General features: G+C 44.6%; 1 protein-coding gene and 1 non-coding gene across 2 annotated transcripts; one reads left to right on the top strand and one right to left on the bottom strand.

Annotated features, from left to right (window-relative positions):
• Positions 1 to 9,677: 9,677 nt before the first annotated feature.
• On the bottom strand, positions 9,678 to 13,316 carry LOC123159862 (uncharacterized). The gene is made up of 2 exons (XM_044577675.1): positions 10,032 to 13,316; positions 9,678 to 9,842 (listed from the first exon to the last, which is right to left on the bottom strand). Exons 1-2 carry the CDS (start codon positions 11,189 to 11,191, stop codon positions 9,755 to 9,757), a joined length of 1,248 nt encoding a protein of 415 aa, XP_044433610.1. The 5' UTR covers positions 11,192 to 13,316; the 3' UTR covers positions 9,678 to 9,754.
• On the top strand, positions 10,721 to 10,828 carry LOC123163336 (small nucleolar RNA R71). The gene has a single exon (XR_006481854.1). It is a non-coding gene; the product is annotated as a small nucleolar RNA R71 (small nucleolar RNA).
• Positions 13,317 to 14,128: the final 812 nt, after the last annotated feature.

Genomic DNA, 14,128 nt, shown 5'->3' with positions numbered 1-14,128 from the left:
TTTGAAATGGGATCCTGTTCATCGGGAGGGGTCTGGCGTACCGCAAAATGGAGGAAAGGGACCTCCTACGGTCGAAACGGGGGTCCTGTTGATCGGGAGGGATGTGGCATACCGCAAAACGGATGAAACGGACCTCCTACGATCAAAACGGGGTTCCTGTTGATCGGGAGGGGTGTGGCATACCGCAAAATGGACGAAACGGACTTGTGTTGGAGCGCTACGGTCGAAACGGGGGTCCTGTTCATCGGGAGGGGTGTGGCGTACCGCAAAACGGGACTCCACGGGATACTGTTCATCTCCACCGTCGACCTCCTCCAGCCTCCACGGGCTACTGTTCATCCACCATGGACCTGCTCCACCTGCGACTGTTCATCCATGGGCTCCTGTTCATCCAGCCTCCACCGCGCGCTACTCCACCGACTACTGTTCAACCACCCCTCTCCACGGGCTCCTATTCAACCACCCCTCCACTGGCTACTGTTCATCCACCCCTCTACCGTTTACTATTCATCCAGCCCTTCATGGGGTCGTCCTGTTCATCCAGCCCTCCATGGGGTCGTCATGTTCATCCAGCCCTCCACGGGGTCCTGTTCATCCAGCCCCAACCGGCTCGATCGATCGGGGTCATGTTCATCCAGAGGCAACGCCACGGGTCTTGTTCATCCACTCCCACCGCTCACTGTTCATCCAAAACCCCCAAAACGCTCACTGTTCATCCAGAGAGGCAGCATTGATCGGCTTTAGTTAGCAGTAGTAGCGAATGAATCGATCGCTCGGGTTCAGTAATGCGTAGCCTGCAGTGCAATCGCTCGGGTTTAGTTAGAGCCCAACGCCTCGCTCGGGTCCAGTTAGAGCCAACGCCTCGCACACACACGCATACGTGTATGAGAGAAATGCGCATCGCTCGGCCCCCGACCACCCACCGTAACTGGGAACTCCCCGAAATTTTCCACGCCCTCGCTTCTACCATAGTTTTTTCCGTCATGGCCGGCCCAAAGAATGTCATGCAGCTGCGTCTCCGGCCCACCCAGGACGAAAAGCCCATTTTCTGTCATGATTTTTTGTCATAGAAGTAGGAGCCCACCACATCTATGATGATACCGGGTTTTGTCACAATTATCGTCACAGAAGTGTCATATGCATGATAGAATTTTTTTCGTTCGGCCCAAAATGTCACGGATGTGTCTTTTTTTTGTACTGAAGCCTAACGTGTAGTAATATTGTACTTGTATGTACCAATCAATTCGCACTTCCCTCAACCAAAAAGAAAATGAAAACAATAAAACTATTCACACCACACAAAGAGAGAGTCTTGCCCTGTTTTACTATACAATGCTATTCAAAGCTACTCCCTCCTTCCATCTATATAGGGCCTAATGGATTTTTCGATGCTAACTTTGACAAAATATTAGAGCAATAATATATGACATGCAACTTACACAAAGCACATCATTAAATTCGTCTGTGAAAGGTTCTTTCAGTGATATAATTTTCACATTGTGCATGTCATGTACTATTAATCTTGTCAATAGTCAAAGGCGGTCTTAAAAATCTCATTACGCCCTATATAGATGGAAGGAGGGAGTATGAATCCATGTTATGTCCGATTAATTTTTTTTGCTTGCTGTATAATGCATGTAACCTACTCATACCAACATTTTAGTGCATTCCAAATGTCTATACTACCATTGCAATTCGAACTAAATTTGAATTCATGTCTTTGTTTCAATAAGAATCTACAATCATGATTGTTTCCAACTTCAACCATCATTCGTGTATTACCTTAATAACACACCACATGATTACTATAGAGATAGATATGAACTATGTGTACTACATGAACTCGAATTCTAGTTTTTGAATACACTTGATGTTGATTCCAAATAATAGTACATTTGATTTACTAACTATATATTCATAATCTAAACCATGTTCCATACGTACACCGTGTTTATCACACAAAGTATAGTGCCCTGCCCCCTACATTATGACAAGTATTTAGACCTAAGTTGCAAAAGTCACACATTAGCCTAAATTATAATCAATGTTCTACATTATGATATCTTCTTCAAGTATCTGTATCCACTTTTTTATAATGAATTATGATCTTTGTTCGTCTTTTACACCTTCACGATCCTCTTCTATTTGTAGCTAGCTAGCGCTAACTTTCTATCGTGCATGCACACGCCCGCCCCCCTCTCACCCACCCTTAGCGTCCCCTCCATCGCGCACGTTCATTATTTCTCTTTAGGTCGTCCACCAACGGTGTGTGTATGCCCCCGACTCCTTCTTTCCGGCACACACCGGTCGATATACCTCTCTAGCCAAGTGTGCCTACAACAAACACATATATACTTCCCCTCTTCTCTTCTCACCGTCCATGCCCCCCCTATGTCCAATACGATTCCACGCAGATGCACACTCCTGCCCCTCTTTTCATTGATCACATAGTCGCACACTCCTCCCCCTCGACATGGTAGGCCTCTCGCACCACCTCCGAGCCACACCATCTCCCCCTGTCTGCCTTTCCGGACCTTATTTGCTTCTAACACATGCAGGCGTGTATATGAACTGATCTCCCTACATATATCCAGGTCGACTATAATTTGTTTTCACCAAGCACCGATACACTTACCTCGCTAGTTATGTCTCTCCTTGTCTCGGGCACACGACGGTTGATCTTCTTATGTAGTTACATATGCTTACAACAACCATATCTTCTCCCCTCATCATCCTTGAATACCTCCCGACCCGTCTCTCACACACACACATGCATAGACAGACAGACATCCCCCACCCTCTCTTATTGATATTGCACTCATACCCTCCGTTTGTCTGGCAGGCCTCTCCCACCATTTGTGAGACGCCACTCCACCACCAATCCTCCGACACTATACCTTTGTCTTTTTCCCAACCTTATTCCTCTGCTACACATATCCATGGATGTCGATCGATCTCCCTCAATACATAGCTAGGTCTCTCTCCTTCCCCACACATATACTAGTCGATCGGTCTCTGCCCCCTCCCCCCCCCCCCACACACACCGATAGTCGAAAGTTGTAGGTAGGTATCCATGCCACGGAGAAAAACTGCACCTCTGCCCTCTCAACTTCCAATAGGCCAGCCGCCCTGTATCTTTGACGTGGGCAAACACAAATTCGATGGCACTCTTTATCGATTGCGCAACCACACACTTCATCCCTGTTTTCAATTCTATCGGTATCTCACGTCCATGACTCCGTTTCACACACATTGCATATGTTACGTTTTTCTGTTTGAGATATCATCAACACATTGCCTCTGTTTCACACAAACCATCTCTCTCACACCCACCCACATACGTACCTGCACCTAAAGAAGAAGTGCACGCAGGACGCACGTACTCACATTTCGTTCCTGGCCACACCCGCGCGGGTACACGGTGGAGTTCGTTTCTGTACGAAAAGGCAGCCCACGTGATAATTTAACGCGTGTAGCGGTTGTTTACTCAAAGGAGGGTCGGGTACCACGCCTAGATGGAACAAAGTTCGACTTGAGATGTTAGCATTAAATAAAGTTATATATTCCTCAATGGCACGTACAGAATATAAAACGATTGCCGTGGGGGAAATGGAAAAATGGGTTTGTCTCTCGTCACACCATCTCACAAAAGGCGGCCGTGGCCTCTCTCTCTCTCAGCGTTGGTCAGTGATCCAGTCGCATCCCGTCCGCCAACGGAAAGGGAGGATGTGCATCGTCTCTCCGTTCGACGGTGTTGAGGCAGCACGTCCCGATCTGCGGTACCCGCCGTTCTCTATGACCAAGCTTCGGCGCGGTAGGGCCTTCGCCACTTGCTTGTTGCCGCAGTATGGGCAGATCCCAGCCGCTAGCGCCCTCCTAGTAACATCCCGACGACCCTCAGGTACAGCTTCCTCCGGCCTTGCTCCACTGCCCATCTTCCCACGTTGCTGCATGTGGATCTTCTTTAGTTGTTTGCTTAAATCGTATCTCAGTCGGCATACTTTCCATCTTGCAATCTCATCCTCAAACCATTTTTGATAAACCTCCATGTGCTATCTTTCCCTTATTACATGGAACATGCTTCTTTTTTGTCGGCGTATGTGTCTTCAACTCGTGTTATTGGGCAGCAATTGTTTCCTTTCGACCTCCTTTTGCAAAAAGGGCTATCCATTTTCACCTCGTTGCTATTCCGACCTTTTGGTGAACTGCACAAATCACTTTTTTCTAAAGAGTGTTTTGTGCAGTTCCGCCAAAATGTCACACAGGCAACATTTTTACATTTTTGTGGGACTGCAGAAGGGAGATTGGTTTTGCTATCCTCCTCGTCCAACTCCGTGCCTAATCTTCTCCAACAAGAAGTTAGTCCTAAAGAGACATCGTAGAGGTGATCGGCTTCTATTTATGTGTGTTATGTTTCATCATCTAGTTCCACTATTATTGTAAATCATACTGACTAGATATCTTTGCAAACAGGGATGGTCCGCTCGATTTTAGTGGAGCTACACAAAATGATCGGATTGTGGTGTCCTTCATACACCTCTTTTTTGGCTACAGAGCTGGGTGAAACTAGCTGCCAAGCAATGAACACTGTGCCAAGGAAATGGAGCCATGCCTACAAACAACTTCGATCAATTATATATTTTTCTTTATTTGTACACCTTCTCACAACTTTGTCTTTAGTTGTGATGTGAATATTGGCGCTGATCTGCGAACCATTGAGATGCATTAGCCATGGTAGTTTCATTTGTATTTGATGGAATGTTGTAACGAGATAATCTCGAGGCAAGACACATGAATCCTAAGTTGAAACCTTTTTTCCTGCGGGAACCAAAGTTGAAACCTTCATAGCATCACAGTACAATTTCATCAAAATTATGCGTACATATAAACAAATCCTAAAGGATTGATAGCAATGCCAGAAACAATTCAACTTCGTTTCGCCGACACGTTGGACATCCTTCATCCGGCTCCACCTGCCATGCAGCAATATTGAGTGCACAACACAACTTCAGGGAAAGATTCACCCCGGTCATTGCGCCGCAGTAGTAATGACTAGTGAGCAGTCAAATCACAGAGCCCCACCTTCGCCACAGTAAGTTGCTCGGACGAAGCAACCATCATTTCTCTGTTCCTTGAATCCGCTGGTACTCCCATATTCCCATAGTAATAAGTTGCTCGGGCGAATCAACCATCACTATATCTGCTCACGTGTAATGACCACAAGAGCTATCCATTCAGATTGCATGTTAAAATAAATAAAGGTCATTGCGACAAACTTTCAAAAAAAAACTAATGCGGCACCTCGGGCCAACACGGCTAGATCGCATTTTGCACGGGAAATTCCACACCATGTTTCGTTGACATGTGGTCCCGTTCCAACATATCAGTGAGATGACGGTCAATCTTTTTCTACTAGTATTTCCGAACAGACATGTAGGCCGGGGCGCCTCTTCGTGTACCGTGGCAAACTGGCAACCGTCCACTGACTCTTCGCCTTTCCCTCTCGATTTGGAACTGCTGTCGCACGCTCTTCCCCTCTCGCTCCTCCATTTTCTTTCAGCACTTCACCCTTTCTTCTGCCATTGTTCGATAGTGTTCTCCATGGAGGGAACAGGCCGAAAATGCCCCCATTATTCTTGCCCCGATCTGAAAGATGACGTGGTGGAGGAACTCATTGATCGGTGCAACGTCATCACCTCGGCTAGCATGGCTGGTTTGTTCAAGACCATTCTCGACTCAACTAATAACATTATTACAAGGAACCCAAGAGTCAAGGAGCGGTTTGATCTCCCCTATCTTCTTTGCCATGACCCTGATGACTGCTGGCGCGGGGACGACGGAGTCCTCGCCTTGTGCAAGTTGATGCAGCTTGATAATGATACGTATGATGTTAAGATGCCATCGCTTGAGGGAAAGGATTGGGCAGGCGCAAATGGAGATTGGGTTGTTTATATTGGGTACAACTGCGAGTAGGAACTTGTGAATGTCTACACTCATCACCGGGTTCCACTTCGAAAAATCTCAGCAGACTGCCAAGAGGTTGAGCACACCGGTATTCTACGCAAGTTCAAATACGATCATGGTGACTATCTTCTATGAAAGATAGCAATTTGTCGAGTTCCCAACAGCTCTTGGAATTACAAGAACTATGAAGTTGTTGCTATCTTCGACAAGCTTGTTGCCATCCTTTGTGGTTCGACTCGATCGATATTGCTCAAAAATCAGTTTCTATACACAGATGTGTACTATGATGCAATTCAATACGAGGGTCTTGTGTTTGCTTCCACCGCTCATGGCACTGTTTTTGCATGGGATCCTCGTAGTTTCGGTACGTTTGTCTGCCACCGTAATTATAATTGTTTCATCCACATGCATGCGGTTTAGCAAGTTTCCCTTTACTAATTAACCTTCTTCTTGTGTTTCAAAGGTCCTATGAACATTCCACCACCTATACTTGAAAATTTCTATAACCAAGGGGGAGATGACGATGGTGATGATCACGAGCATGAGGACAAGCAGAACGTATATACTCAGTGGCGCCTGGCAACTAATTCCGATGGATCACCTCTTCTTGTCTATATATAGCGCACTGAGTTTGTTACTACTGAGGGAGCACGTGTTGTCTCCCATGGTCGCACTCTTCGTACCTGATCAATTGTAATATATCAGGGTTTTTACGCCCAAACTATGGATGTCGTGTTCTCCACAGGGACTAAGCAACGACAACAATGCTCGGCTAAAGCTAGGTGACAGAATTTAGATGATGAAAGAACAAAATACAAATCTAGAATGATGAGAAATAAAATGACAAACGGCACGAGGAGATTAAGATTGAAACTCACTCCTTTTTTGGGGTTTTCATATCACTTGAGAAAATTGAAACTACAGACGAACATCCTCAATAAGGGGAATTAACAAGACAAGACCACATATATGTATATATCTAACTAGCAAGTATGAGACAAGGTGGGAACACGCTAGTACGATAGGGACAGAAATATATCACAACAAAAACATATATATATATATATATATATATATATATATTCACACTAACATCGTTAACACGGAGATTGGAAATTAAATGTTCATACGTCTCACTTCTACAAAGAGTAACATCGCTAGAAAATTCACAAGAAACAATATGAATAATTAAAAGCTACTAGCTGTCAATTAGTCACACATACAAATCATATATGGTTTGGATTACAAAAGACACAGTACTAGCACTAAAATGATCAACATAACAGCAATACGAAACCACATGAAACATATATCACGAACATATACATCACGGGTACTAGAGCTAAAACAGGGACTGAAAACTGAACACTATTCTGCAAGTGCAATATACAAATGACAGGTTTGGCTAGATCTCATACATAGAAATAGAAGTTCATAAGCATCAGTACCAATTCTCATTGATCAACAAAATTATAAGAACAACTACATGTCCCTGGAATTAACATATCTCTTCATCACACACTATCAATACTTATGAAGTACAAACACACACAATCTCACACACACGAACACACAAGATAAAGTGGTTCAGAGTAGAACTTCAGCAAGTTAGGAGCAGCAAGAGGGCGCTGGGGAGAAGGTGCGGCAAGAAATAGGAGCAACAGCAGTTTTGAGGAAAGGTAATAGAAGCCAGCAGTTGGTTCAGAGAAGGAGCAGAGGCGTGGGGCAAGGGAGTAGCAGCAGGCGATGGAGAAGGAGCAACAGTATGGTGGCTCTAGGGAGAGAGGAGCAGCAGTTTGGGAATGGAGCAGCAGCTTGAGGTCCCGGAGAAGAAGCAGCAGAGATCGAGAGAAGAGGCAGCAGTAGTTTCAGAGAAGAGGAGAAGCAGCTTGGGCGCAAGAAAGGCAGCAACATCAACGTGAAGGGAAGACGCGGCAGGGGGAAAGGAGAAGAAGATCAGCAGCACGGGGGCGCTCACGCGGAAGACCAGACGCCCATGACCCTCTTGTCTGGTCGGGCGTGCGAGGTGCAGCGATGGCTGGAGATGGTGGAGATGGTGGATGGATTTGGTGCGGTGGAGCTAGTGGAGGCGTGGGGAGGAGCTGATGGCGCTGGCGGGTGTGCTGGGTGGCGCGGTGGTGCTGGTGATGGCGCGGTGGCGCGACGCCATGCCGGCCTGGCCGCGGCGGCGGCCGGAGGTGGAGAAGAAAGGGATCGGGGGAGAGAGATGAGATGCCAGGCCTAAGGGGAATTGTGTAGTGACCTAGGGATTTTGATCCCCTCACGGCAGATTTTGATGTTTGCACATGGGCCCTCCTACTATCTTCTTCCTTCCCAAGTAGATCCCCTCTCTTCTATAGTTAGCCCCTTTGGTTACTTCTTGTCATCACACACAAGCCCTTCTCTCTTCTCGTTAGCCAAATAGTAGAAATCTTGACGATTATAGTGCCTTGCGCACTTTTCCGCAAAAGAAACAAATGACAAGTAAATGATCTTTTATATGATTTTCATTCAAATATATCACAACTCATAGCAAGAATGGATGGATATATCACGATAGATGCTAAATTTGAGTGCCAAATTATATATATGAAATGCACTTATCAAGTTCCCCCACACTTAAATCTTTGCTTGTCCTCAAGCAAAGGAATATGACAAAGGCAAGATAATGAACAGTAAACTGAGTAAGGAATGTCCTGGTAAAATAGATCTCCAAACAAGGCATGCTTCGGACTTAGCTAGTGAAAATTAATGGTTAGGCGTGCTACAAAGTAGTAGGATACTAGTAAGCATGACCATTTTAAACTTTTACAGAGATAAAAGAGGATCAACAAGTTTAAATGATGACTGCGCCAAATGGTTCCTAAAGAGAGCATGATCCCAAGAACAAAATGAACTGGAATTAAATCTTGTGATCAAATCACTTATTTACAGAGATAAAGCAATGATTATATTATTATTAGTGTCACCATAGGAACATACCACCGATCCCAAGAACATGGTATACACCTGGCTCGACCAATTATTAGTTTTTTTGTTTGTCTCCCCAAAGGAACATACCACCGATCCCGAGAACATGGTATACACCTGGTTCGACAATTACATTTTTTATTATTAATTACTGCCCAAGCTAACCCGATTTCACATGCCACCGATCCCGGGAACATGACATGCTACTGTAGGTAGTCAGACTTATTTATTCATTATTACTTATCTTAAATGAACAACACATAAGCACAAAAATAGGAATCATCACTTCTCCATGTCTGGTTCACATGCTACCGATCCAGGGAACATAGCATGCTAATCCATAGTGGTTAGGTGTTTGCTCTCAATGGGAACACACTTAGCACAAATTCAACATCTAAACGTGGTGATCTAGGTGTATCGAGGTAAAAGCAGAAAATGATTAAGTTTTCTAGTATACTAGGGATTTGAGCACTCAAAACTAATAACTTCCACTACTTTCAGCAAAGCAAGCATTGTATAGATCACTAGTTTACCAGGCATTCAACACTCAGTTCACATATTCTCATCAAGCACCATATGTCAAGTAAAATTCAGTGGGGCAACATTTAAGACATGGCTTAAGCAACCCAAATAACATTTGATTTCAGCATGTATCAATGGATGATATACTAGGAATGGGTCATGAAACAGCTCACCGGGCTTTTCATAGGAGTAGCACTCGCTCGATCACCTCACCAACTGCAGCTCCTCTCCTTTTGCTTCTCTATCCTCATGCCTGCTCCAGCTTCTCCCTTCCTCGAGTGTGCCCCCTTGCTTCTCCTCATCCCCATGCTCTGAGTCCACCAGGGTCCCAAGGAATGTCACCTCGAACCTGGTCAGCATGTAATGGATCGTGCACAAGCAAAAACCTGAAAGCACACTCAACAACCAAGCCAATACAAGTGACAAAGAGAATGCCCTCTAAGTCATCGATATAGTACCCTATCATATACGTATATCTATTGATAAAATCAGGAACATGTATCAACAACAAGTCACATGGGGCATAGGCAATATCAGCGATATGACATGTCTTGTCCAGAAAGCTAAGATCATACCTGAGATAGTTAGGAAGAAGCTTCAGGACTACCTCAATTGAAGATACCAAGTGAGGTGTGGTAGTAGAAATTTCAACCGGACTCGTGTCAACAAGTGAAATAGTAGAGCTTGGCTCCTTGACATCTGAATCCACCTCACCATACTCAACCATGAAGCTCTCCATCTCAAGCTCAAGTGTTGAGGAAGCAATGCGGCTAACATCATCAAAGGTGAACTTCTCCATATCTGGCTCTAGCAGCACATGATCAATATCAACTAAAGGTGACTCCTCAATATCAAAAACAACTAACTGCAGCTCTGGCTCATCCATGGAAGAATCATCACAATCCAAAACCGAATCTCCAACACTAGTATCCATATGATCTGTAGCGTGTGTGTCAACTAGAATGGTGTCATCATCGTCAAAGATAATCCATGCAAGCTCAATCTTGTCACACTGAGATAGAGGTTCAGGGTTCTGTGTAAGAATTGGTGGCTGAGGTGTAGTGATTTGTTGCAAGCAAACCAATGAATCAGACGTGGGCTTCTTATTGTACCACTGAAGTTGGTGGAAAGCTATGCTCTCAATCAGCAGAAAAGCTTCATCAAGTGTCTTGTTTGTAATAGCTCCACCCGCTGCCATATCGACATAAGCTCGAGTGTTCGAAGTCAATCCTCTATAGAATATCTGCAGCTCTAACCATCTCTCAAGCCCGTGGTTAGGACATCTCCTGAATAAAGCCCTGTATCTCTCCCAAGCATCATACAAGCTCTCGCCTTCACGCTGAACGAAGCTGAGGATCTCATCTCGAATTGCGGACTGCTTGTGTAGTGGGAAATATTTATCCAAGAAAGCTTGTGATATCTCGTTCCAACTGAATGATCTTGATGGCAAGGATCGATACCAAGCACGAGCATCATCCCGGAGAGAGAATGAGAACAACATGCACTTGATAGCATCTTGAGGAACTCCATGGTACTTGACTGTACCTGAATACAACATGACTCGGTATAAGTGCTCATAGGGATCCTCAGTGAGCAGACCTGCAAACTGTTGTTGTTGAACCAAAGCAATAAGACCAGGCTTTAGCTCAAAATTTTCTGCCTCAAAAGACGGCCAAAGTGGCCCTGTGAAATAGCATTGGCTGCTTGGCATCCAAACATCACGAAGCATCACCATATCTCCACCAAGTGTAACTATCAATCAACCTGCAAATAGATCAGATTTCCTACGCACACTCATAAATAGTAAATACTAGTCAGAATGTTAGTATCCTAATAAGCCGAAGCAACAACAAGGAAAAAAATTATAAAAGAAACACAGAAAAAGAAATACACGATGAATTAAACACGAAACTAAAATAGACCTAGTCTATAGCTAACATAATCGCTCGACGCTAGTCCCCGGCAACAGCGCCAAAATGATCAATTGTAATATAGCAGGGTTTTTACGCCCAAACTACGGATGTCGTGTTCTCCACAGGGACTAAGCGACGGCAACAATGCTCGGCTAAAGCTAGGTGACAGAATTTAGATGATGAAAGAAGAAAATACAAATCTAGAATGATGACAAATAAAATGACAAACGACACGAGGAGATTAAGATTGAAACTCGCTCCTTTTTTGGTGTTTTCATATCACTTGAGAAAATTGAAACTACAGACGAACATCCTCAATAAGGGGAATTAACAAGACAAGACCACATATATGTATATATCTAACTAGCAAGTATGAGACAAGGTGGGAACACGCTAGTACGACAGGGACAGAAATATATCACAACAAAAACACACACACACACACACACACACACACACACACACACACACACACACATATATATATATATATATATATATATATATATATATATATTCACACTAACATCATTAACACGGAGACTGGAAATTAAATGTTCATACGTCTCACTTCTACAGAGAGTAACATCGCTAGAAAATCCACAAGAAACAATATGAATAATTAAAAGCTACTAGCTGTCAATTAGTCACACACACAAATCATATATGGTTTGGATTACAAAAGACACAATACTAGCACTAAAATGATCAACATAACAGCAATACGAAACCACATGAAACATATATCACGAACATATACATCACGGGTACTAGAGCTAAAACAGGGACTGAAAACTGAACACTATTCAGCAAGTGCAATATACAAATGACAGGCTTGGCTAGATCTCATACATAGAAATAGAAGGTCATAAGCATCAGTACCAATTCTCACTGATCAACAAAATTATAAGAACAACTACATGTCCCTGGAATTAACATATCTCTTCATCACACACTATCAATACTTATGAAGTACAAATGCACACAATCTCACACACACGAACACACAAGATGAAGTCGTTCGGAGTAGAACTTCAGCAAGTTAGGAGTAGCAAGAGGGCGCTGGGGAGAAGGTGCAGCAAGAAATAGGAGCAACATCAGTTTCGGGGAGAGGTAATAGGAGCCAGCAGTTGGTTCAGAGAAGGAGCAGAGGCGTGGGGCAAGGGAGTAGCAGCAGGCGAAGGAGAAGGAGCAGCAGTATGGTGGCGCTAGGGAGAGAGGAGCAGCAGTTTGGGAATGGAGCAGCAGCTTGAGGTCCCGGAGAAGAAGCAGCAGAGATCGAGAGAAGAGGCAGAAGCAGTTTCAGAGAAGAGGAGAAGCGGCTTGGGTGCAAGAAAGGCAACAGCATCAACGTGAAGGGAAGAAGCAGCAGGGGGGAAGGAGAAGAAGATCAGCAGCACGGGGGCGCTCACGCGGAAGACCAGACGCCCATGACCCTCTTGTCTGGTCGGGCGTGCGAGGTGCAGCGATGGCTGGAGATGGTGGTGATGGTGGATGGATTTGGTGCGGTGGAGCTAGTGGAGGCATGGGGAGGAGCTGATGGCGCTGGCGGGTGTGCTGCGTGACGCGGTGGTGCTGGTGATGGCGCGGTGGCGCGACGCCACGCCGGCCTGGCCGCGGCGGCGGCCGGAGGTGGAGAAGAAAGGGATCGGGGGAGAGAGATGAGATGCCAAGCCTAAGGGGAATTGTGTAGTGACCTAGGGATTTTGATCCCCTCACGGCAGATTTTGATGTTTGCACATGGGCCCTCCTACTATCTTCTTCCTTCCCAAGTAGATCCCCTCTCTTCTATAGTTAGCCCCTTTGGTTACTTCTTGTCGTCACACACAAGCCCTTCTCTCTTCTCGTTAGCCACATAGTAGAAATCTTGACGATTATAGTGCCTTGCGCACTTTTCTGCAAAAGAAACAAATGACAAGTAAATGATCTTTTATATGATTTTCATTCAAATATATCACAACTCATAGCAAGAATGGATGGATATATCACGAGAGATGCTAAATTTGAGTGCCAAATTATATATATGAAATGCACTTATCAGTACCTATTCCAACACCCGTTGCATGGTATCTGGGATGGATGCTAGTGTGCTAGCACCAACACCTTCTTCCTGGTACAGAATTGATAGTCTTGGAGAAAACTCGCTCTTCCTTGGACAAACTATCCGATGATGGTGAAAGGCGATCCAGCTGCCGTTGACACAATGTTACTAGTACCATTTATGAGAAGCAACTGTGTCTATACCTCGGACATTTGGGTGGTTCCCTACCCTGGTACTGATATAGTAGGCCGCTTCTGCCTAGATGATCAGTCCTGCGTTGGTCTCGAGATCGACAATAGATGGCCCGTCCCAGAGAATCACTTGTGGTTCAAAGCAAGTGTTTCCAACGCCGAGGATTGGTTGAGTTGAAGTTTATTTCATTGCTTGTTCTTTGTTGTGTGATGAAAACTTTAGAATTTATAATGTATCCTCGTTGTCGATGTGGGTTGATGACCTGTTGTATGTATTAAAATGATATTCCTGTGATAAACTTACTAAATTTATGAATGACTTTCGAGTCGCTTCTCCAAGTGAGTGGTGCGACGAGGCAAAAAAATATTTTACGAATACATAATTGTACGTGCATTGCAACAGGTTATCGGATGAGGCCAATCAACAATAGTAGTACACTATTTGTACTAGCTTCACATGCTTCGCGCGTCGGGCGGGTGTTTTTACTGTAGCCATATGTTAATGTGTTCGCTGTACGTAACCAGCA

Source organism: Triticum aestivum, chromosome 7B, assembly GCF_018294505.1.
Source record: "Triticum aestivum cultivar Chinese Spring chromosome 7B, IWGSC CS RefSeq v2.1, whole genome shotgun sequence".
Lineage (NCBI taxonomy): Eukaryota > Viridiplantae > Streptophyta > Magnoliopsida > Poales > Poaceae > Triticum > Triticum aestivum.
Note: the sequence above shows the minus strand (reverse complement) of the source record. Positions and strands in the feature narration are given on the sequence as shown.

Bases quoted from the DNA above. Each gene is read 5' to 3' on its own strand.
- LOC123159862 (XM_044577675.1), bottom strand. From the start codon at position 11,191: ATGGTGATGCTTCGTGATGTTTGGATGCCAAGCAGCCAATGCTATTTC. The intron at 9,843-10,031 runs GTATGATCTTAG...GTGTGCTTTCAG, and splicing joins CTTCTTCCTAACTATCTCAG to GTTTTTGCTTGTGCACGATC.